General features: G+C 24.3%; 2 protein-coding genes across 7 annotated transcripts in view; both read right to left on the reverse strand.

The window, feature by feature from the left end:
* Positions 1–222: 222 nt before the first annotated feature.
* On the reverse strand, positions 223–6793 carry LOC112598184 (trifunctional nucleotide phosphoesterase protein YfkN). 6 transcript variants are annotated; one of them, XM_025344572.1, is made up of 9 exons: positions 6139–6551; positions 5021–5183; positions 3717–3948; positions 3568–3654; positions 2946–3500; positions 1593–1856; positions 1176–1426; positions 980–1107; positions 223–895 (listed from the first exon to the last, which is right to left on the reverse strand). In XM_025344572.1, the coding sequence occupies exons 1-9, from the start codon at positions 6177–6179 to the stop codon at positions 529–531; spliced, it is 2088 nt and encodes a 695-aa protein (XP_025200357.1). In that variant the 5' UTR covers positions 6180–6551; the 3' UTR covers positions 223–528. The 6 variants fall into 6 exon arrangements, with proteins under 6 accessions (XP_025200357.1, XP_025200361.1, XP_025200358.1 ...); XM_025344573.1 differs by lacking the exon at positions 6139–6551 and adding an exon at positions 6610–6793 and having other exon boundaries at positions 224–895; positions 5021–5187; XM_025344575.1 differs by having other exon boundaries at positions 224–895; positions 5021–5187; positions 6139–6549.
* A 2867-nt stretch (positions 6794–9660) lies between these two features.
* LOC112598194 (adenylate cyclase type 2) overlaps positions 9661–26872 on the reverse strand; it is a 35386-nt gene continuing 18174 nt past the window's right edge. Inside the window, exons 6-19 of the mRNA XM_025344589.1 lie at positions 21030–21157; positions 20049–20207; positions 15265–15406; positions 13438–13623; positions 13302–13360; positions 13032–13199; positions 12519–12708; positions 12302–12433; positions 12068–12231; positions 11769–12000; positions 11563–11709; positions 11300–11407; positions 10013–10255; positions 9661–9942 (exon numbers count right to left, since the gene is read on the reverse strand). Of these exons, the coding sequence (XP_025200374.1) occupies positions 9829–9942; positions 10013–10255; positions 11300–11407; positions 11563–11709; positions 11769–12000; positions 12068–12231; positions 12302–12433; positions 12519–12708; positions 13032–13199; positions 13302–13360; positions 13438–13623; positions 15265–15406; positions 20049–20207; positions 21030–21157 (2172 nt within the window). The 3' untranslated portion in view covers positions 9661–9828. The remainder of the gene's footprint in view (positions 9943–10012; positions 10256–11299; positions 11408–11562; positions 11710–11768; positions 12001–12067; positions 12232–12301; positions 12434–12518; positions 12709–13031; positions 13200–13301; positions 13361–13437; positions 13624–15264; positions 15407–20048; positions 20208–21029; positions 21158–26872) is intronic.

The following is a 26872-nucleotide window of genomic DNA, read 5'->3' on the forward strand; positions in this document are numbered from 1 at the left end:
TTAAAAAATAATGAACAAATTCTCAACATATTTAATAATAGTAATAATAAGTAATAACATAATTAATTCCTAGTCAACAATTTTAATACATTAATTACAATGTAAGTTTTAAATATTAATTATATTTAATAACAGTAATAACATAAAATTTTAATTTTAATACAAATATGTAATCTCATTAAATATGAATTAACTATAATATTATAAAAAAATAAAATCATTATAAATCTTTATGACTAGAATATTTCCAAAATATTGTATGTAATAAATGGACATTGTTAAAGGCCGGACATGTTAAGCTTAATAACCTAGTAACTAGTTTTATAATATATTAATTTAATTGAAAATAGTTTTGATTAAATAGTAGATGAATTATCAGTCAGAAATAAAAAGAATGAAAAATATTAGAATAGTATAGAATGGATTAATAAAATGGAAATGACAAATTGTCTTATTGATGATTTGACTGGAAAAGGAACAAGAAATAATTTAAGAACATAATTACTGCCAGGATCATTTTTGTAGAGTTTAAGAATGGTCAAAACTGCCTAAAGGAGAATTGTTTAATTCATCAACCTCCTGTATAACAGATTCATCTTCCAAACGTTGTCGATCGATTAACATCTCTTGTCTGAGTTGTGGAGTAAGTTTAACAATTCTGTTTTGAACTTTTGGTGATAGTTGACAAGTTTGCTGTTCTAGATCATCAAAACTAGCACGTCTATTTATTTTGTGATGATAATGGTGAAAATGATGGGTAGAAGATGGCGGTGATGGAGAATGTGAGTAACCATGATGATGGATTGATAAACTTGGTGACGTTAAGGAACCTCTTCTAAGTGGTGATGGCCCACCTTCCCATTCATTTCCTTCCATTGACTTTACCAAACTATGTCTATACAAGAATTAGTTAATTTAATTAATATTATAAATTAAATAAATTTATATATATAATGACCAGAAGTATTAGTAAACCAACCTTCGAGAAAGTGTGACTAAGCTTTGCCTGTGTTTGGATAATCGACGCGATTTACCTTGCCGCATTTGAATAGCAGAAAAATGATTTTGGATAGCTAACCCTAGCTCAGGACATTCTTCTTCATTTACCTAAATACAAAAATTAAAAGTGACAATAAAATATTTAATATCAGTACTAGAGAAAAAAAAAAGCATACAATAACAGGAGAGTTCTTTAACATAATGTATCCATCACATCCATTATGTAAATAACATTTAGTAGCTAACTTGTAAGTTTGATCACGAACAAGATATTCGTCTCCAATTCTAACTAAATCAGGTTCAATTCTGTTGCCAGGTTCTGCTTCTGGATTAAAACCAAAACTAATTCCAGACACTTGAGGAAATCGTCCTTCTGTTTTAGGGTATTTACAAACACTGTTTTCCAATGCTTCCAAAATTTGCTGTCCTAAACACACAATTTAAATAGATTAATTTTTTTTTTTGTTTAATTGATATCATTAACATTAAATATAAAATAAAAAAGAATAAATCATATACATTCTATTATATTAAATTATATATAATTATTAATTTAAAAAATATATATTTTGTTTGTAACATAGTTTATTTACCAGTTACTAATATGACAATAGTAGGATCTTGCATTGGTACAATATTAACAAGATCACCCAAAGTGAAATCTCCCGGAGGATGAATACGATCTGACCGGAAAGTTCCTGAATTTAAAATTACTAAGTCTGCTCCTGTGGCTGCTAATAAAACATCGCACACCCAATTTCCAAGATTTGTTTCAGCAGTTCTAATTTGACTAAAACGGCCATCTAGTTCAATAGTAAACGTACCTAATACTTCAGACATTTTTCCTTCTATTGTACCTAAAAAATTATACATTAATTTTTATTAATTTTTTATAGTATTTTATTATTATTATGTTTAAAATGTCACACAAACATTTGTTATTTTTTCATTTTAACACTAAAAAAGTAAACACTGAATGAAGTATAAAAATCAAGTGAAAAACTAGATAAATAATTGGAAAGATATTTTTACATATTAATAATATAAAAATAATAAAATTGAATACTCCCAAATATCTTGAATGACTTTTGGTTAGATAACTAAATAGATAATAATTAAATTAAATTAAAAAAAAAATATTTGTAGAACTATTTTTTAAAATAGAGAGCTATATTTATTACTCATAAAGTTTAATTTGTAAAATAATAAAAAAATTTATCATCATAGACTTTATAAATGAGTATAAAAAATAAGTTTTTTTTTTGAAAAATCTACTTTACAATTAAAAAAATATTTAATAAATTATAAATAACATACAAAATTGATACAATAGAATTTTTAAGGTAAATATAATACTAGAATTTAAACAATAAATTACGATTTAAGTAAACTTGGTAATGTGACTGTGGTTTAAGTAATTCTATTTTTTTTTTCATTCAAGATTATGCTATGGAATTGAGTAGATGAATTTTACAATTTCTGATATATTAATTCTTTTATGAAACAATCTAAAATATTTGCTTTACTTGCAGTTTTACACTAACAAATAGGAAAATTTACTAATTGATTAACTCCATAATTCTAAGAATGACTTATGCTTATTAAGACTATTTTTGATAATGAATGGAATACAACCAATTAATCTTAATCTAATGAATACTAATATATGTGTGTGTTGATGTAGTATTATTTATTACTTATACACTATATAACTAGACTATAAAATCATTACTTTTCTTATTTATGTGTAAAGTATTATAAAAATGTGCCATAAAAAATGTAAAAGTTGTTTGAAAATAGTACATATCGGTCCTCTTCTAAATAATTTGACTTACAAATAAAATAAATATATAGCAGATATTTTTGATTTATGTATAATTAAATATATTAGAAACAATAAAAAAAAAAAAAAAAAATGTTTGTGTGATAAATTATGTATTACAAACCTAGGTAAGAATCCAAAATTTCTTTCATAGCAATATCTTCTTCAATATCTTTGGTGATTTCTATTCTATTCACCTCAATTGGATTATTAGGCTCATCAAGGTTGATAGTAATTTTAGAAAATTCTCTAAAGTCAGTTCCGCTTTTAATAATATACCTACCATTGACTTTTTGTACATCATAATTGTGATCATGACCACCAAGAATTAAATCTATCTCATCAACATTTTCTGCTAATTTAATATCATTTGGCATTCGCATATGTGTAAGAGCAATTACATAATCACAGCCATCTTCTTTAAGTTGTTTTCCTAAAGACCGACCAGCTTGCACAAAATCTATGAATGTTACTTCTTCTGGATCGATAGTAGCTAAAGTGTCTAACCACTCTCGTTCAACTAAGCCTACTAGTCCTATTCGTTTATTATGCCAATCTAAAAGATGTGTTATTTTACCGTCTCCTAAAGGTCTACCAGTTTCGTTGTCAACTACATTGGACATCAACCATGGAAAATTAGTTTCAGAAACACGTTCTGATAATACTTCAAGGCCAAAATCTAAAAAACAAAAGGTAGGTAGGTACTAATGATAGTCATTATTCATTATTAATTTTTAATTACTTACCAAATTCGTGGTTACCAAAAACAGCACACTGTGTACCAAGTTCATTTAATACTTTAGACATTTGTTCACCTTTAGTAAATGTGCTTACTGAAAATATTAAACATTTGTTTATACAAATTATAAATTTAAAATAAAATGATTATTCTAACATATACTGGGGGAGAACACATCTCCGCTAAATAATATCATAGGTCGTTGTTGAGCAAATGATTTGATCATTGTTGAAAACCTGGAAGCACCTCCACATGGTTCTTGGTCTCTTGGTTCAACATTATAAACATCATTAAAGTGAAGAATTATTAGAGGCGGAGTTGTACCAGATATATGATCAGTCATTGTACTTAGAGTTCGTAGACTAGCGTGCTGTACTTCTAATGATGCCTAAATATGATAAAAATACAAAATAATTTAATTAAATTACAAAAAAAATCATACAGCAACTTGACTAGTTTAAAATATAATGTATTTTGAAATGTGATAACTAGCTTTTTTAACAAATTATGATAATGCATCATAATAGTATTATTATAATTTTACTTCTTATCTGCTTATTATAAACAGATTATAATTAAGTAAAACAGAACTATTAAAAGATAAATTAAATTGGATTTGAGTATCTACAAATAATGATAAAATATATACAGGGTAGTGAAAAACAATAAATAAAAATATTGACATAAAAGGTAATAAAAATTCATTGTTGTATTGTTATTTATTTTATTAAAAAATTATTTAGAATAGAATTTGATTTATTAGTGCCTAAATAGATAGTTATAAAGAGGGTTTTTCTATTTTTAACACCCATTCAAAATTAATTTGTCATATTTTTTAAGAAATTTATAGTTTTATAAAACATTTTAATTATCATTAAATTAATTTTTTAAGTCTGAACAATTTGTTATTCAAATTATATAAAAAAATTTATTTAACATTTTTATATTGATACAATTTCAAAAATTTTAAATTACCTATAAAAATATGGTTATTTTATTAAAATTAACAGATTAAATTACTTATTAATTATTAACGAGATTTAAATATTTGCTCACACTACTCATAAAAAAAAAAAAAATATGATACAAAAATGATTTACATAATTTAATTTTAAATTATCAGATGATTAAAATTGCTAATTTTATAAGATAAATATTAAAAAATTACAGCATTTTTAAATGTTAAAAGATCTTTTTGTGTCATATAGCCTAACCTTTAAAGAGTTTATGGATCTGCAAGAGCACTCGTTTTAGACAAAAAAGTATTATAAAAAAAAAATTTAACAATATTATTACTCTTTGTTTAAAAAGTTATTCTTGTACATTCTATGAATTATAGTTTACATATTATCAGATAGCATATAGTTTTTAATAAATTATAAAGTTAATTAGTTAGTATAAATGCAAATTTAAAATTGTTCAGTTATACTCATCATTTTGTTTAAGTAAATAAAATATACCTGTTTAAGCCAACCAACAACATTTCGAACCCCAGTTGACATTTGGTTTGAACTAGAAAGTTCAACAGCAGTAGCTGTAGAAGAGTCCACAAACTCGTCCCACTTTGATCTTAGACTAGATTTGGTAGCCATGCTGTTAGATAAGTCAACTCCTTTGGTTAGACTAACTACAAAATTATGGTGTTAGGCAATCAATTTAAACTATTAATAGGGATAAAATAGGGTCACCCATATTATGTTGGTTCAGTCATTTTTTTTTTTTTTGAAAATTAAAGCTTCAAAGAATTTATATAAGCTTGAATTATTGAACACAACATATCGATAATAGAATAAATATAATAATTGGAAAGTTGTTATTGGATTTAAGTTAAACATTTTTTTCTTGATAATTTTGTTATCAAGAGTTACTGAGAATAGACTAGGATTTAAAATAGTTTATAGGAATATAGGACAATTCTAGAATGACATTTTAAACATTATTTTATAGTTTTGAGATAATAGATAGTTACACATTAAATTTAAATATCATTGAAATTGTTCAATAAGAACAGAATAAGAACAAGTCATATTAAAAAAGTTGTTAAAATTTCAATAAAATAGTTAATTTTATAGGTATATTTTAAAACAAAGAAAGAATAATTTAAATTAAAATATCAGTTAGAGTAATATAAAAATAAAAAGCTAACAAAATGCTAAAAAAATTGAATAACATATCATATTTTTATTCAAGAATTTAGTAGCCTAATAAATTATAATTATAGTCTATTAATAGTATAATTAGTATAATTTATGAAATTTATAATAAGTACTACTCTAGTAAAAATTCTAAAAAAAATAACAAAATATACAACTTTGTATAAATTTAATATTTAATTAATAACATTACATTAAATTGAATGTAGGTAACTAATTATCTCACGTCTAATTTTAGACACTGAGCATACATAATAATATATTAAATTGGTCAATGTCAAGTTAGTCGAGGTTTATTCTAAAATTAGTATTCAAAAAACCGTGAAAACAGTAACGTTTCAAACGATGTAAGTTAGGAGTAAAAATTAAATTCAAAATGTCAGACTACCTTAGTACAGTTGTAAATAAACCTGACAAACACCTGCCTTGTGACAAATACGCGACTCCGATAGACAACACTGATCATTTTACCCTTTCTAATGACCAAAAAATAAAAAAATTGTTTTGTCTATGTGTTCATTTTTACGCATGTAACACCATGTAATTGATGACAATTATAATAAAAATATATATTATTATCAAATGGATATTTTCCGCACTTGTGTTAAGAAAAAAAAAAATCCGAAACGAATGGCGAAAACTAAAATAAAAATTAAATAACAAAAGAAGGTATTGCGGTAAACAAGAGCGACGTCTCTGGACAAGTAGGTCAGGGTGTTTCTGTTTTCACAGTTTGTTTTCGAGCGGTATTGATTTTTGATTCCCACCATTTTCCCGCTTGTCACGCGTATCACCGCTACTATGACATTTGAATTGTGGAAAAACGGAGAGCGCGCGCGCGTACACATTCTGTGTACTGAAAACAAAACACATATTATTAAATCATAATGTCTTACCTTTTTCGTGTGGTTGATCGTTTGCGAGTGATAGACTAATGCGACGGATCACGAGTGGGATCCGGGGAGGAGACTGATCGAAAACCCTGACGGCCTGACATACCAAGGAGGCGTCTAAGCCGCGATTGAAGGCAGAATAGAGAGAGATACGATGTTTTGAACGTATGTTTCAATCGCACTATCAATCGTTGTATCAATGTTTACCTTTGTCGTTATCACATTCATTCGAAAATGTTTCTACACATCTCGACGACAGAAATGCCATAATATGATTCGTAATACGTTTTTTACCTCCATAGCTGCAGTAGAGTAGCGATGAGAAATTGCCGCCATTTTTCAAAATTGAACGCAAACACAATGTCTTTATAATATTTTAATCGGCATACATTCAATATCTATTTAAAATCTCATCCATAGGTTATGTTATTGAAAAAACAAAAAACAAATAGATTACAAGTGGTAAATTTTCTAAAGTCTGAACTTTAATGGCCTTTAAAGTTGTCTAAAATTTCTTTTATTAAAATAATTTTTAAATATTATGCTCTTAAAAATTACCAACATAAAAATGCATTTTTTGCGTTCATTAGGGAATATTTGTATGGTAAGTAAAATTCAGTAATAAACATTTATAAATTAATTAAAAAAATATATTTATCTTATTGGAAGTTAAAATAACGCATCAATTGGTATTGAACGGTTGAACGACATATTTTTGATGCTATAGTATTCAGTATTCACTATGGACATTCGTATAGAACTAACGAACGCACGAACAATTGGAACATGATTTTTTTATGCCTGTTCTCATGCCAGTTAGGAAAATTGTTTGAACTCAATATTTTTACATGATCCTGGATATTTTATTTATGTTATTAGTCTGATTTTAAAATGTTAAACGTTTATTCTGTGCTTGTTATCGCCGTATTTATCTTGGAATTTATTTAATCTTTTACATAACACGGTAAAAGATTTGGTTTATAAACTTTAACATTTTTTCATTTCAAATAGTTCATTTATAGTAATATGCTAAAGTTCTATTATTTAAATTTGTTTAATACAATATATAAGTTACGATTTATTGATTGTTATTGAAATATTATTATAATTAATCGAATGAATTCAAAATGATAAAATAATGTAAAATCGATAGATGGTATTATTGGTATTATGCTAATTTAATAATTATCTTCATATATTATATTTATATGTGAATTACAATTTTAAAATGCTACATTAGATTGCTTAACGCGTTCATAACGTATATTTAAAATTGAAAGTTTAAAGTTTAAATTTTGGTGAAAAGTGAATTTTAGTGAATTATGTTTCGAAATAAGACATATGATTATATATAATAATATACATCTTAAGCTTCTTGTAGTTGGTACTTAGGTACAAATAAACGAGAGGATTATAGCTGGTGTATAATAATATATCTTTAGTATTATCTTTTGTAAATGAAAATACATCGGGTACCTACTATAATAAATTAAATTTACCTATATAAATTTGATTATATTATTTATATTTCATTTAAAATACTTTAGTGAGCTATATAAACAATAATTAAATATTTGATGAATAAATGGTGAACTAATGGTCCTTAAAAAAATAATTTAGTAATTCAAGATTCATCCATTCCAATATAATGAGCTATTAAATCATAATTTTTTTTAAATTGCGAATTGGTATAGGTATTACTGTATTCAATATGTAAAAAATTTTACTACAATTAATTGAGTTAACATTGTGTTAAAAACATTATCTGTATTTATATATTATAATATATATGTATTTTTTACATATTTAATATAAAAAAAGATAGGTGAGTACCGGTTCTGCTGTTCGTTAGGTGTCAAGCGGGTCACTATCAGTGTTTATTTTAGAGTTTCAGATTTTCTATCTGGGGGAGGTATCGTAAATTTAGATACAATAAGATAAGATCAAATAATGGAGGGAAGTAAAAATAAATCTAAATTGCATAGAATACAATCATTTTTATAGTTTTTGTTCACATAAAAAGTGGTCTTAATTAATGAGTAATGGTCGCCAATACAACCTATAACCTCTATCATAATATTTATTTTATTTTATTGTTAGTTGACATAGTAAGTTTTATATTTTTCTTATAAATATATAGTTATATATATATATTTTCCTATATACTCTATCAGGGGTATCGGAGGTTTTTATCGACAAAATACGAGTATATTCATATATACATAAAAAAAAAAAAAACATATCATGATAAAATCAATACATTCATCGCTCTGTTCAGAATTTGAAATTTCATTAGTAGTCTATTTATAAAATATTATAGATACTCAGATAATTAACATTCAAATAAATTAATAGTTATTGACTATAAAAATATATGGTGTATGCTGTGAGCGGCTATTAATTTAATCATTTAATTAAATTTCTATTTTTGTTTTTAGATACAATTGTAATACATATAAATAATTTAGATTAGATCAACTTAGGTATAAAAAATAATAATTTAAACTGATTCCAACACTATCAATTAGAAAGGTCTGATAACATATAATATGTTGAATAATAGATTTAAATTAATATTTTTAATTTTTTTTTAGGTAAATAAACTTTAAAATGATGTAATAACAATATCTAGAAGAATTGTACTAAAAAATAATAGTTCTATAATATTATAATTTTTTACCAGTGTTATTCTTTGTTCTTTAAATATTTTCTAATAATTATTATAATAGTTTAACACTTTATAATAAACAGTAGACATTTATATGGGCTATATTATGTACTTTATGTACTATAATGTTAATACATTTTGAATAAGTCTTCAACAGTTCAAAGGTAATACAAATTTAAAACTAAAATAACAATTTTACTTGTAAACAAAATTTTTAATGGTTAAATATTAATTATATTGTATAATATTAACATATTACCATATAACTAGATTACAGATATACATTGTTGTATAATGTAATAAAATAGGTACTATTATAATATAGAATTATATTATTAATAATACATGTACCATATATATATTATATTATATAATTTTAATTATATTTTAATCATTAATATAATGAACATATTATATTCTAATTGACTCAAATCGTTTGTCTATGAACTAGGAAAATGTGGACGAAGATTCTATTATACAATTTTAGTATTTAAATTCTTCTCGTATACATAAAATTACAAGACAATTTATCATTATTTCGATTTCTGGTCGTATTATGTTTTTACGAAATACGTTGTTAATGTGCCTTTTCCTTTTACGTAAGTCGGTCCCCGACATTCACAGTCATAACCAGCTGCCATTAGAATTTTCGCTGTATCTTCAGTGACCTAAATAAGAAAACCATAAATATATTGTTAGCTTTTCACATTAATATGCGAAAATGACATTGACGGATACCTGAATTCTGCCCATAATTCCACAACTGTCCATCCGAGAGGCAACGTTCACGGTATTTCCCCAGATGTCATATTGTGGTTTTTGTGCACCTACAACGCCAGCAATGACTGGACCATGGTTTAATCCTATTCTTAGTTTAAATCGCTGAAAAGACTCTCGATTAATTTGTTCTAAAATGGTCATCAATGCAATGGCGAATTCAACCAGAATCACCACATTATGTTCATGCTGCTTGTCCAATGCCTAAAAATAAAGTTTTAGTTATGGTACTTACAAGTTATAAGTGATAACAATGATTATGAATTATTATCTATAATCAAGTTTGGAATAAATATTGTCAGTATAATAAAGGTAAAGTTTCTACACTCATATTAAAATAATGATTTACAATGAATTAACATATCAAAATAAAAATAAAATTAAACGTTTATTTAATCATAATATAGATATTTACGTTATATGATAAAATATGTACAGGTAAATTATGGCTTAATTCAAAATGTAGCAAAGATTAATGTGCAAATTATTTGGATAATCTGTATTTTAGCCATACTACTCGAATAAAGTAGATAGGTACTTGGTATTTAAAATTATAGTTTCTTTCGTATACTGACTATTTTATTATTTAGCAATCGATGGATAGATAAAAAAAAATTTATGCAATTACTTATGGTGCCTGTTTTACGGCATGAAAAAGTATAAAGTTAGATGAACTTTTAACTTATAATAATAATAACGACAAATATATAATACGTATAATTATCTGAATTAATTTGCTTATGGTAATCTTATTTGACAATATCTTAACGGTTGATGTTTATTGACCAATATTAAATAATTCATTATTAAATTATGCCTATTTATTTTAATAAATGTGTGAGATGTGAGTATAGTGTAAGTTGAAATTTAATTATGTTTGTAATTAAATGCTAATGCATGAAATACAATACGTGTTTCAAAGAAAATTTTTACATATGTCTTAATAAATCAATTATGAAAAAAACAAAATTTGGTTTATTTATCTTAGAAAAAATATTCTGTAATAATAAAAGAAATTAAAAATGCAAATCAAATTAAAAAAAAATAAGTGTGGATTACTGATGTTTAAAAATGTATGATGTAACATTTATTAACATATGGAACAAAAATATAAAAACATAGTGATTAAAAGCTTATCTCACAGGTATGATTTTAATTAATTACATATTTTTTTAACTTACATTTTTATAAAATTATTTAAGTTGTAAAAATCAAATTGAAATAAGTACAATTAAAAAAAATACTAACTTTGGATGTGTTATCTTCTTTTCCAGGCCTAAGGCCAGAAGCCAACATATAAGTACTGCCTATAGTTTTAATCTTCTCAATTGAACTAAATTTAGGTTTTAAAAGTAGCTAAAACCAAACAAACATTATTATCTTTTTTTACTTATTTATCTTACTGCAATGTACTATAAGTTTTTAAGTGGTAGTGATTTAAAAAAATTCATTACCCTGCACTTAAATAAATGTAGAACATTGCAGAATACTCCAAATAGATTTATAATTACTTTATCAAAATCACAGATGATTTCGTTTAACAATCGTAAACATTCCAATCCTTGTTTATTGACATCATTTTCGTCATAAAACTCCTTATAATTAGGAATCGACGCAAACATTACTGCTATGCAACTATAACGTTCATGATATAAGTCCTAAAGTCCAAAAAAATAAATTAAATTTTAAATAAATTGATTTTTTTTTTCTTACTGACTTGTAGAGCTTGTTCTCGAAGAAAGTGTTCTGCAACATGAGCTGGTAAAATATTTTCCAATAAAATTTTGTTGATACCTCTCATGGTTTCTACTTCTTCTTGTTCAACCTTTAATTTAGCTCTCCATAAAAAATCTGTTCGTGCAGCTAATTCGTTTTTTCGGTCTAACATGTGAAATACAATGACTAAGACAATAACTGGAGCCCACATTTTTATCTGCCATGGTATTTTACTTTAAAAATAAAAATGGTTATTTATAAGAATAAATATGTATTTAAAATTATTGTATTATTGCTTACTTGTCAGTATAGTTTATGAAATGATATTGAAATAACGGTAATGTTTGGTATATAGACAAATGAAGAGAACAACAAATAACCATAATGAAAAGTTTCAGGGTGATGCCAATTCGAAGAAATGCCGATATCAATGATAATGTGAGAATAGTACTACACAAAAATGCCTAAAAGTAATAAAAAGGTAAAATACAAAGTGTTCTAGTGTTTTTGAGCATAATTTATAAGATAGCTTACAAAAACCACGGAGAAAGAATACGAATGTATTTGGTCTTCTGTTGGGCTTAATATATTTGTGGTGTTTGAAAACAACTCATTTGTATTATTCAATTTAAAACTTTCGGTATAATTAATGTCCATGAAATCTTGCTAAAACACAATTAAACGTAAAATAATTAAGATATATTACAATCAGGCTGAAATAATAATAATAATATATTTTCAAAACACTAACCAAAGAAATAATGGCGCACGTTCCCACCAATGTGGAACTTAATAGAAATATAGTCATCCGAAGCCACCTAGATGAGCCTACGGAAACATTTTCTTGAGCCCCGCAATCGTATTCTGACACCCAACTGACATATGCGAACACAAATAATGCTATAAATGAAGCGCATTGTGATCCCAACATTGTTAACGATCTTTAAAACAAAATTACAGTTCAATTTAAACATTTTTTTAAATCTACTTATTTTCACTTTAAAATAAAAGTTAAGTTTTATTTTTAAATAATAAATAATATATACGTACATTAATTTATATTTATCTGTAGATTATATAAATATTATAACATAGATTAAATAACACTAGTGATATTATTTCAATTTATGAATCATGATTAGAATGTTGTTAAACAACATTATACACGTTTTATATTTACAAATAATAATAATTAATAAACATTTTTTTCACTTCTTATGTAAATGTCACTTACATAAATAATAATAATTTTGATTTCACTCACTTAGGAACTAACAGCAATTGTATAGAAACCATACACACAAATAACAACAAAGCTGTGACACTGTAGTACTTGTAAAAAGGGTCCATTTGGTTTCTGTATTGTGATTCTTGTACGTTGTTCTTGAACCATAAGCACACCGGATTAAAATCTTCTGAGCTATACCATTTCCTATAAATAATTGATTGTTCAAAATAAATAGTTTTAATAATAATCATAGCGACATTTATGGAGTATTTGAATCGTTCGTGTTGAAAAATTTTTAATACTTACTTGCAATCTAAACAAGTGTTTTTCGATGGAAGTAAGTTAGATTCAATCATTGCTAGACTCTAGAAAATAGTATGATTAAAGTGTAATTTAAAACGGTAAAATAAGTTTATCAATATGAATCTGTCTATATACTTACAGCCAAACCAATATTTTTTGCCATAGTACTTTCAGTTATGTTTGCGAAAGGTTTGTCAGCGCCCCAACATTCAATATATTTAGTCATTTTACTGGGCGATCTATTTCTGTTTATACCTTCTTCATAATGAAATCCAACGTTATTTGACAGCTTATTTCCATTATTTTTTAAAGCGTTCTCCGATTGCTATTTCAGCAATACAATATAATAACTAATTAAATTATTCATTTACTACGTTTGTTAAAAATATATTTAATTAAACGTTTTTATCCGATGCAATGTGACTAATCTGAAAGGTGTTATAGGTATTTGTATAGTTTCATTTAAATATAACTAACCTGCTAACATTAAGCACTAACATTTTAAACATAATTAAACTTTAAACTACCCTCATTATTACTGAGTTCTGGAAATTCATTGAGTAGGTAGTTAATATTAACTTCTGTATTTATGAGTTATATTATATAGTTTAGGTACTTACTAAATTATATTTTATTACAATTTTATATTAAAACAAATCAATCAAGACTTAAAATATAGATTAAATGTTAATGTCAAATAAAAATGAAAAACGAATTCAAAACAATTTAAATTTAAGATATAGTATACATTCAAGAAGAAGAAATAAATAAAGCGACATAGTGTGAAAAATGAATTTCTTTATCAAAAAAATAAAACATTATTTTTATATGTCTTATATAAATAATGACTACTTGATAAAAATATAAAATGCTCTATAAATTACAAAAAATACGTTGAAAACTATAAGTAGAAAAATAGAAAAGTAAATTAAAAAATTGTTTATGTTCTAAAGGTGTCACTATGTGTTTCATTTTAGATAGAACAATTTCCATAACGCACATAAATATCTAACAATAAGATTCCGCACAAATCAAAAGCGTTAAGTTTAAAAAATGAAGACAGTCAGTGATGATTGAGGATAGAATAATGCGAGAAAACTGATGAAATCAACAATGAGTATAATGAAGTTGGTTTTTTTTAAACAAAATGCGATGATTCATGAATTTTAAAATCGCTCTCTTAGAAGTATAATATTATTTATGTGTATAATGTATAAATATTGTAAATAAATTTTGAATTTTGGCAACCTTTGCAGGCTTAATAGCAAATGCTATTAATATTTATTATTACTACATTCGATTTACTCTTCAAAAAAATTGAAATAAGATTATTTATCTTGGCTTTAAACCACAGAATAATGGCCAAAAGACAAATAGCTATAGGAAAAAAAGAACCAAACTAGGTTTTTCGGCTTTGTAAAAGGTTCGTATAAAAAAAAAAATACATCCGGCGGTAGTAGAATTTGGTTTAATGGATAGTAGACGTCGATCAAAATGTTCTCACATTATGTGATCAGGTATCGACTGACCTTTAATTTATGATAATTTTTCTTTTGGCATATAGTAAAAATCAATAAAATCCTTTTTGGTTATGTTTCTACCGGAAACTTTTGTATTTTTCTTTAAATACGGTATTATCTGTTACTATCTATCACGTTAGAATTTACTAACAGATCGAACAATAATTTTATTATTCATTTGAAATTACCTAAGATTTATATGATTGTAAATAAGACACTATCAGAATGGCTTCTTTGAATAATCTTTTTGTTCGTGAACACTAATGACTGTGATAGTCAACAATCAACATGTATGGTGACGGTGTTCATTTTATAAATTAATGATCGATATACTTGAGATCTCCTTGCAGTTTTTTTTTATGATTAATGAGATTAGTTTATACATAATAATTAAACAGTGATATTAATATAATTTATATTAATGGTGAGCTGAAAAGATTACTTACGTTTTTTTCCGATGGGTGTACAATAAGAAATGTTTCTACTTTGTGATCTGCCAAGTAACCTTCTCTGGAACCACCATTGCCTGGTTCAACGGAAAATCTACCATTCAGTTGTTCCATAGTAGCTCTAGTGACGTGAACACGACTAAAACATAATGTAATCACCTATTAGTTTTTTATACATAGATTAAAATTGATTTTCAGTGTTTTGTTAAATTACTTATCTGTCTACTTTCAGTGGATTTAATGTGTGATATCATATATTATGTATTTTATATCTACATTTAATGTTATTGTGTTTATTAATCATTATTTAAAAATGTATTAACCAATAAATAATTTAGGTTCTGACTTTCTGAGTGGTATTGATTTTACAATGATGTATTCTTTTGTATACGTGAACACGATGATTAGAAAAATGAAATGCTTTGATTTTCAACTTTAATAGATTTTTTATATTTTCTGGTAGAAAAATGATTCTAGTTGGTATTTTTAGGAGGTAAAATTTAAAAATGTTGAGTAATTTTTAAAATTACTAAGAAAAACAAAAAAAAAAAAAAAGAAGGAAAAATCAGGAATTGTTTATTAGTTAATTTTTCATTATTCTTCATGTTATGTCGAAGTTAAAAAAAGAAAAAAAAAAATGAGTTTAATTTTATAAATAATTTTATTGAGCTCTTGAAATTAAAAATTTAACAAAAATAGAAATAGGTATAGCATATAATGTATATATATTAATTTTATGCTTTTAACTAATTATACCATGAATGATGATTAGATACATTCGACACATACGCTTCAGCAGAGTGATTACTTAGCTACTTCTAATACTTATTTTTTACATATTTTGAAGTCATTACAAGACACTATTTTTGAAAAAAAAATATTTTTTAAAGTATTTTATAAAAAAAAAAAAATTTAAGTTTTAATTTTTTTATGATAACACACATTTTATTTTTATATTCCATTATTATATTATTATTTATTCCACATTTGAGATTTTCCTTATAAAAATCAAATTTTACATGAATGATTAGTTAGTAATAACTACTATTAAATATGTTATTTAAAGTATTGATGAGTGGAGTACTTGACAAACATTTTGCGTGACACCCTTGAATACCACTTCACTTCAGTCATGCAATTTTTAAATACTTAAAACTCATAAGCCACCTACTTATCTAACATTTGATTTTCATTGGGCTGGTTTTAACTCTTTCAGCGCCTAGTGCAAAAATTATCTGATCAAATTCTAATTTTAACGCGATGTACTGTCACTCGCATTAATAATATCTTAAGTCAGCCTGAATTTTTATACACCGATGTACACCAAAAAACTTTAACATTATAATGTTGTAAGGATTACGTAAAATATAGTTTTTATATTTTAGTGTCATTTTGTATGAATTAAATATTTTTGATAGTTGACAGTTGATAGTTTTTGAAATAATGAGTGTTCTTTGAGAAAAGAGTCACTGAATGTTTTATGTTATTTATATATTATTACCATGTAATTTTAATAATAATTAGTTGTTGTAATGTTTGAGAACATGCATAATAAATATCTATTGATTATATAATATTAAAATTAGCGATTCTACACTAATTAAATATAAATTGTAACCTGATAAATTACTTAGTTACTATAGTTAATTATACAGGTATATTTAAATACATTTTAAGATTAGATAATTGAGATAATAATAATATTGATTTAATAGTAGTATAATTTAGTCTTTATTTTAATGGAATGCGTGAAAATAATGTGTTGACAAAATGATTTTGAATATAAAATTTTATGAAACTGTCAATTATTTAACTATCTGTATTGATATACAGTATTTCTATTGTTAATGCTGTCAAGTGTTGTGAAACGATTGATAGTTTGAATGACGGGTGTATTTATGTTAATTTTTATTGTTCATATCATTGTGTTTATCTTACAAAGTATTAATGCACATTTTCAGACAAATTATTAAAATTAAATATATTAAGGCTATGAATAAACATCTGTAATTTGATTGTCAAAAATTAAATGCATATTTTAAAATAGGTAAAATTTGATAATATGATTAATATGTCAAATGCATTCTTGCTGATCCTCTAATCATATTTATAATTTAAAGCTGTCGTATTTGATAATACGTATAATCAAGGGTATTTTTATTGACAAAAAGCATTTATATTTTCGTTTAAAAATATTGTGCCTCCATTTTAATTTGAAAAGTAATTACTACGCTTTGGGATGTAAAAAATTGCAGTTAAAAGAATAGAAAGTAACAAATATAAAGATATTATTAAATGTATTATAGAAATTAATTTTTTATATGTTATATAACTATAAAATTAATTTTTTAATGTAGAGTAATTTTCGACGTATAAAACTTTTTGAGCTGTACTTTTATCAGAATAATAGTTCTCAGAAAAAGATAATAAAAAAATATGAATGTGTAGCTATTGAATTTCTTGATTACGTGATATTCATTAAAGTATTTAACAATTTGTTTGAAATGTGGAATTTGTATTTTAAATGTTAATATTGTATTATAATTACCAATGTAGTCTGTAACAGCAATGAATATGACTGAAATTAATTATAGATATTATGTTTAAATGATCGAGGATGAGTTAATACAATTGTGGTGAAAAATAGTATGCACAATGCACGTACATTTTTTTTTAATCAAATGTATGTACTGGGTACCCATATTGAAATATTCTCTAAAATAACATTGTATAATCCAATATTTTACTACACTCATAAAAACGCATCTGCCGTATATAATATAATAAATTATAATGAAAATAAAATATTACAGTAAACCAATTTTTAACGATTTGATAGCATCTATGTCAATATTATTACTAGGGTTAAATTAGATTATGTTCATTATGTTTTGTGGTTTACAGAAAAATATTTATTAAAATTGACGATCTATCTGTATATTATAATAATGTAAAATTATGTGTAAAATGTGTATTTGGTATATAAAATCTTATTCGAATACCTACTTATATATTTATTTTTAGTATTGGTACATATTTTTTTGGCGTACAAAAAGTATCTATAAAACATCCATAAAAATTCAAAAAATGTATCCAAGATTTAATGCCGCATCAAATGTCTTATCCAATTATATGTTATGTAATGAATCAAATGGTTGTATTTTTGCAAATGCTTACATGTTTTTTTATTTTCGATATTTATATATAATGTTTGTATATGATTAATGCATACCTATATAAAATATCTTTTTTCTTTTTAACTAATTGATATGTTTTAATTTTAATTTTTTGATGTTTTATAATTTATCAAAATATTTAATATTTCTTTTTTAATTATAATTTATAAATATGTGATGTATATAATAGTAAAGCTATTTATTAGTTTTAAATTTCTTTGAATTCTTATATTTCAAGTAGAGCGATATATTGGTTTTATAATGGTGTAAGTAATCATTGTTCAAAATCACGTTTTGGAGCATAAAAAATGCTTTAATCTTTAATTTTGAGGATGGTTTCTGGTTACGGACTAAATCTAAGTCAAAACATTTAAACGTTATATGATTTTTCTTATATAGGATTTAAAAAATATCCAAAGTATATAGTAACACAATTTTTTATAAACTTAAGAAGTTCATACTTCGATAAAATTAGGATACTCAAAGTATATTATATTGATTCATTTTCTAACGATTCTAGTTATTTTGTTGTAATTTTTCAATTTTTTATATTATAAGTCATTACTAATTTACTATTATTTTAGATAGACATAGAAATTTTTAAAATATTTACAATCATTTTAATTTATTTATTCCATGATATTATTCATACTGTTATAAGAAACGAAAGTATTGCCTAAATTATTATATAATAAGTATAAGTAATATTATATATAAGTATATATAAGCGGTTTTTTGGCTAAAATGAGTTAAATATACCGTATATCATCGACATAATTATAATTTATTAGTATTGGGACATTGGGAGTTAGAACAATATAGAGTTCTTGAAAATCAAAGTTCAAAATAAGCTATAGAGTCTCGCGTTGTCAAAAATAAAATATAAGCATTAAAACAAATACATATTTTTTATCCTTAAATTAACTTATTTTATAATTAGTAATTATAAATACCAGTATTTAGAAGTCAACGATTTTAAAATATCATTATTATTAATCTTATTATCAGTTAATCTATCTCATAACATGGTCGGTTTTATGAACATTTTAATTCTTCTCATGTATAAGGACTGGTTATATTTTATATTAGGTACAGTCATGCATATAAATAGCTAATAGCATTTACGAACACGTAGTATTGACAATAAATTATTAAAATTATCATATTAAAATATTATTGTTTAAAAAAAAAAAAAAATTAGTGCCATTGAAAAGCTTGTGGCGTTGTCATAATTTAAAGATAAAATTGTTTTTTGTTGATTTTTCTATCAAGTAGAAAATTAAATATTGTCCAAGATGATAGTGATTATGTACCTCTCGTTTTTTTTTCCTATTTCTAACACGTCAATGCTTATATAAGTCACAGATTAAAAATAATATTGTACTTAACGAAAAAATATATACCCAATATTTATTCGAGACTTTAAAAGCAAAGTCCAAACTTAGTAAACTGTTTTTTTTTCATGCACACTCAACAGTAAACAGACGAAAATCTCTATCAAAGAAAATCATATCTAATAAGAATTAAGATAAATATTTATTCTATGTAGAAATATACTCAATGTGTGCAGTGTGCTTAGTAAAAAATGGTTTAATAATATATTACCCGGGCACGCCGCCTGACTCCATGTGGTTGGCTAATGTCACGTCGTCGCTCCACACATCGAATTGCCATTTCCTTAAACCTAGCACGCCACACAACACATTTCCGGTGTGAATACCGATCCGCATATCTACATTGAATCCAGCTGCTTCTCTGACGAATCTTTAGGCAAAAAATCGTTAAAAAAGAAGTCAAGAAAATTCAATATAAAACTTAAAAATACTAAACATTATAATATAATATATACATTATTATAAGAAAATATAGAATACACCTATTATAAGTGAATTTAAATTTAAACTCAAAAATTCTGTACCAGGTATAAATATATTTTTTATCATCACGGATTCTATAAGTGCTGTACTTGTAATTGTATCAAATATAATATAATTTGGAGATTAATCAATTTAAGTTTATTTGTCTTATTAAAAATTAATTACTAGGAAATTAAAAGAAAACAAAGTTTACGTATACAATACGTATATCAATTCTGTTATTAATTCAATTCTACAGACAAAATTTTGTGGGGTTATCTAATTGTTTAACAATTCGTCAAAAATTAATTTAACTAAAGATTCAAATAAAATCAGGAAGTTTCTTTTCTCTATCACGTACTCGTATATCACTATTGTTATTTTTTATACAGCTTTATTTAGTATATCTCATGTCGTATGTCTACATTTAAAATGGAAAATTAAATTTATTTGCTAGAAAGAAATAATGTTTATTAGTAAACGACATTGTTTTAATTTCACTAAACTAATTGTTCTCATATTTATTATTTAAACGCGATAATTTAATTTTAAAATTTTTCAACACTTTTCGTGGTAATATCAATTTTAGTCTGACTTAAGTATATGTCTTTGAGTAAACTATGTAATATAATATATCATTGAGGCATAACTTGTCACATAGATAAAATTAATGCAACCAAATATTACTGTAACAAGTGACCATAATATTCGTTTAATCTATCTTCCTCACCTGATTGCATCTATCATCTGCAACCCCATTTTGACGCAGTTGTAAGCATGATTTGGTCTGGATACGGGAAGTCCAGAAACACAGTAGTAACAGTCCCCTAAGATTTTTATCCGCATACACTGGTTATCCTGGTAACACAATAGTATATTATATTTTAATTACAAAATTTTAAACATAATTCATCGATCAAGAAAAATTAATTTAATACGTTTAATATGTTTTACTATTTAATAGTTTTATTTAGGTTTCTTTCTAAGTATCTAATAATATATAACCTTGTACTATTAACATTTTGAGTTTACATACATAACATACATACAGTTAATCAAGTAATTGTTCTTAAATAAATATGTAATAAAGTAATATTAGTCAATACAGCCAAATGCACAGTATTAAAATCGTAGAATTGTGTTCAGATGTAGATGAGAATATTAAACAACTTTATTTAAATTGTAAATTTGTTTTATACACATATTATAAAGGATTAAAATTAAAATATCTACAGACAATGAATAAGTTTATATTACATAAAATTTGATTTTTAGTTAATAACTAAAATCCGATCTTAATGTAGCAACTGAATTATGTAATATTAACCTCTAATCATATTCCAGGTATATAATAACAAAATTAATTAATGCATAAATTAACTTGGCTTCATAATAAATTCTATGATATATAAATCAATAGTTTCCATGTGTTTTGTATAATTTTCGATATTTATGAAATAATTAGATTAAGAAACATATAGTTTTAAACGTATACCAAGTAATCTAAAGTTCTTTAATACAAATTGTGTGACTCGAATAATAATTTTTTAATTATGTGCTTTTATTTTTTAATTTTGTTTTCGTGCAATAAACGAATACGTTTCGTTAGGTTAAATATTTCTTATATTAGATTATATGTAAATAATATGATAATACGATAAATAATAAAGACTTATTAATTCACGAAATATGTTTAAACTTTTAAGTACGAATAATGTAGCTAATAATATACTTTTTGATTGTTTTTTTTTTATATCATTTGAAAAAGTATTCGCATGTAATAAAATATTAGCTTATATTATAAGTTAAGTTTATATTTTATTTTGTTTTATTATTACTGATTTAGTGAATAATAATATGAAAATTAATGTGCTTAAATTATATACGTGTATACCTATTGTGTATAAGTTTTTAAGTAAAATTTATTGCGCTTATATAATAATATAAATTATAAGTGTATTAATAATTATAGCTATAAATTAATTAATAAATGGTGTAAACATTTAAATAGTAGAAAAAAATCAAGACAAATTTGAGAAATGTCGATGAATCATATTTTTCTATACATATTTCTTGTTTTTCTACATATTCTTTTTACAATCGACCGAGTAGTTTACATAAAATATTTCTATGTAATAATATGTTTAAATGAGTCATGGATTTTAAATGAATAATTTAAATAAAATAAAAATATATTGAATTTTATAATTGTAAAAAAATATAATATTATGTAACAAAATACCACACGAGTTTCAGTATGGTACAGAAACGGTATATATATATCAGAAATCAATCTTCAGTAAACTTATATTACAATATTTTAAGATTTTAAAAGTAGTAAGAAAGAAAACATAATATTTACATATGGGATAGGCAAGTGGATACCGTTCTTTTGTACATTAGGTGTCGAGTGGGTCACTGTTATGAATGTGTTAAATTTGAATACAATGATACATAATTATACACGAAAAACGATTTTGAGCGGAAATAGCCAAACAATCTTTATTACTTGATATATTTCATGTTATATTTTTTGATATAGATATTAAAGTAAAAAAAATTCAACTTAACTAAAAAAAAAACATTTTGAGGTGTTGTTAATGAACAACTTCCTCCAAAAAATATTCATGTGCTAAATGCTTATTATGATAAACATTTTTTATAAACTATTAATTATTGTTTTAAATAACAGATTTTAAATATATTTTAATAAAAGAAAAAAAGATATTAAAATCATTTATTTTATCTTTAAAAAGTAGATCAATAATTGTTTTTGAAAATGTTTCAAAAATTTTATTATATAATGAAAATAATATTATAAACATTTTGTGAATTTCAAGTTTCTACACTTATTATTTTTGAAATACAATAAAATATCAAAAGTTTTTGAGGATAAATAATTATTTTATGGGTAAATATTCAATTTCATAAAGTTTGAACTTCAAAGAAAATTACACCAAATATTTTAATAATTAGATTATTTTTTGGGATTAAAATTGCAATCAAAGAACATTAACTTCGTAAATTTTATACTTAGTCAAAAATTGGTTTGAAAGTTAAATAGGTAGTATTAAATAAATAGTTTATAATAATATCAAATAACTATATAGGGTAATATTATTTTCTTAATCATAATAACTAAAATTGATTTTGATAAAAATATTTCTGTTTTAGGACTTAAATAATAATTATTTGTTCAATGGAATTTCTAAATATAAATTACAATAAGTGCGTAAAAAAAAAATGCGCCATTACAAGATTACATAAGCTATATACATTTAATAATTTATAAATTTAAACAAAAAAATTCAAAGTATTTTCTCGTTCATTAAACAGAGTAAACCCAATATGGTGTTATTATAGGTACTTTAAAAATAATATAATATCATTACCCGGGGAGTGTAAGTCTTACGTTTTTGCATTTCGAATTGCTGTTAGTATGTATACTATGATAATATTAATTATGTAATTCTAATCTATATAGAATATTGCTCGGGGGGTCTTACACACAACTCACAAAGCTTACTTGGTATACTTATGTGGTAAGGAAAACTTATTTCGCGGGGGCCTCAGGGCCATGAATAATGATGCGATGATACAACATTTTAACGCACAACCCATTGTTTACGGATGTTCAAAAGTGTAACTTACATAGAGCGAGCATATTTCATTACAATGGCTTTCGTCAATAATTTTTTTTTTTTATAATTAATGTGTTTGTAATTATATATCCAAAAATAATGTCGCGCAATAAAAAGCCGAAATTATTGAAATATTAATCCATAATGTATTTTTGGTTTATTAAGATGATTGATTTGTAGAGCTCTAATTTAGGTATGTCAATATTTTATAAGTTAAATTATCTAGGTAGTTGTTTCTACAGGGAATTTGAATAATAAGTTTTGCGAGTTTTGAAGTTAAGCAAACAGTTGCAGGTAGTACAGTATAAATAATTTATACATTATTTACGATATCATTGAACATATTTGTCGTGTAAATGTATAAACGATGGGTGGGTATAGGATAGAAGACATACGCGGTAGGACACAGGTGTGAGTGCGTGACCAGTATTCATGTGCGGGGAAGTAGGTTGCATATTATAGTTTATACTTGCAAAACATATTTTATAGATGCCCTTTGATTTGTTGTAAAGGAACTGTATAACTTATACACAAATATTATTATAATATTACAATGTTGAAAGTACGGCAATCGATTAAAAAGTGGTTTTTCTTGCTTTAGATCTATTACTACACTCAATGTATCTAATGATATAATATATTTTATTCAAAATGTTAAATTTTAATTATTCAAATTTTGAATCATTGCGGTCATCTAGTCATCATCGTTTTTCAAGTACCATTTGGCGTTATTTGTGTTTTTCTAAAACACAACGAAGCATCCCCTCATCTGAAAAACTACTATCTCACAGCTAACGCGCCAGGGTAATTATTATTATTCAACTAAATTAATAGCATAATATGGTATTATATTACATGCACGTGGAATAGGCCACTGCTTTTCAATTTTTCACTACAACACAATATACAATTATTATAATTGATAATAATTAATTATAAATTAATATTAATATAAGCTCTTCTAGCCATTGTCATGATACATTTTATAAAATTTATAATGCACAAATTGTATTAAAATATAAATCAATCTAAACTGTATTTAACACATTAAATAATTAGGATATCATTTATAAATATAATAATTATGATTAAGGAAGTCTATAATTGTTCTATGATCATATTATTATTAAAAAAAAAAAACATCATCAATAAAGGTTATTAGTTTTTGGTTTTACATCGTAGTATATAATATTTGGTTGACTAGCTATACAAAATAAACAATCCATTCACATATAAATGTGAATTTATTGTAAAGTTAACTAAACTCGTCCAAGAAAAAACCACGGAGTTTATGCATAAAATCATAGAGGTATCAATATTATCTTCATTTGAATATCGGAACACATAAATATAGAAGTGAACGAAATGGCCGATAAAGTAGCAAAAGAAGTTGCACAACTAAATAATTATATACAGTTTTTAGATATTTTAAAATGTTCTGGGATTAATAAACATTAAAAACTCAACCCAAATAAAATGGCGTACGCACTGGTTGAAACAACTGATTAAACTCAGAGAAATCAAAAAAAAAAAAGTTATTACCATAAACGTTTTTTGCTATAAAATATAATTTTATAATACAAATGGTTTAATTCATAGCAAAGTTTATTATTTGTTGACTGGTATTTTTCAAATTTTAAAGTTTTGAAAACAAATGTAATTTGTAAATAACAAATTATGTCGAAAATAAAATATCCAAATCACTGCTGAATATTTCAAAAGTACAAAATTGTTCTTTTTTATTGACCAAATAATTTGTTTTCTGACAGTAAAGTATACATGTACGTCTTAAATTAATCCGTTAACTGAATTTAAACCTAAAGAATTTTGTTTGTGAAAATTTCTTAAAAAGTATATAATTTCCTGGCATAAATAAACTTTATTCTCTGTTAGAAATTTTGATTGGTTGCTAATAATTATAAATGATAATAAAACTATTATATTGGACTTTAATGTTGAAGACGTCAAAGTGGTTAAAGAATAATAAAAATACATGCGTGAAGTTTCTTCTCACTGTGACCAATTGACTTAAAACAATTACATATTTTATTTATATGTCGGATGTAAATGGCTTAAAATGCACACAATATATTGATTTTTAAATGTTCAAATGTAATAGAGAGCTTATGGAGTATACAAATTGAAGAAATACAATAGTAATATTTGTTAAATTTAGCATATCGTTGTAGAACATCTGAAAAAAATTGTCGTCGAATAAATAGATGTAAGCTCTGATTTGGATACTATACTTAATATCCGAGTAAAGTATTGATTTTTGGTATTAAACTATTAAATAAAATGCATACTCATTTTTCTAAAATGTTGTAAATTTAATTATATATATACCTATATATTTTTATTATTATTTAATATATACTATTTATATTTTCTCATCCCCAAATCTATACACTTGTATCGTGTGATATGCAATAAGAAACAAACTATTTCAAATTAATTGAAAATATTAACAGTTAAGTTTATTTCGATTGTTTTATTATAAAAAAAATAATTTTATTATATACTATTATATATTCGAATTTATTATTTTTGTTTCCATGTTTGTCATCTTCAGAGTTGTTCTGTTTCTAACATCTTCCAATGAGCCATTGAGCCGTAAAAACTACTCTCCAATGACTTTTACAAGACCAATGTTAGCTAACGACTATGTTAAAAGCTTTAAAAATATTTAGATAGTTAGGAAATTTAATTAAATTTGAAAAAACTAATATTTTTCCACAAATTTCTGCACTAATATAAAATTGTGGGAAAAACAAAAAAATAGAAAAAGATAAAAATTGAAAGTTGAATAAAAATATAAATACTACTCTTAATATGGCAGTATATGATTAGTGAACTTTAAAGTGATGAGAAACTATTAAAATATATTTTTTTAAATAAGTAAAAACACAAATAAGATTAACGATATGCTCGT

Source organism: Melanaphis sacchari, unplaced genomic scaffold, assembly GCF_002803265.2.
Source record: "Melanaphis sacchari strain LSU unplaced genomic scaffold, SCAv2.0 Contig45_pilon_pilon, whole genome shotgun sequence".
Classification (NCBI taxonomy): Eukaryota; Metazoa; Arthropoda; class Insecta; order Hemiptera; family Aphididae; genus Melanaphis; species Melanaphis sacchari.

What these genes read in the sequence shown, in the direction of transcription:
- LOC112598184 (XM_025344572.1), bottom strand. Translation starts at nt 6,179, where the DNA reads ATGATCAGTGTTGTCTATCGGAGTCGCGTATTTGTCACAAG. An exon ending in TTTTGGTAACCACGAATTTG is followed by an intron (nt 3,501 to 3,567) that starts GTAAGTAATTAA and finishes TTTGTTTTTTAG; the next exon opens with ATTTTGGCCTTGAAGTATTA. An exon ending in TAAAGAACTCTCCTGTTATT is followed by an intron (nt 1,108 to 1,175) that starts GTATGCTTTTTT and finishes TTTTGTATTTAG; the next exon opens with GTAAATGAAGAAGAATGTCC.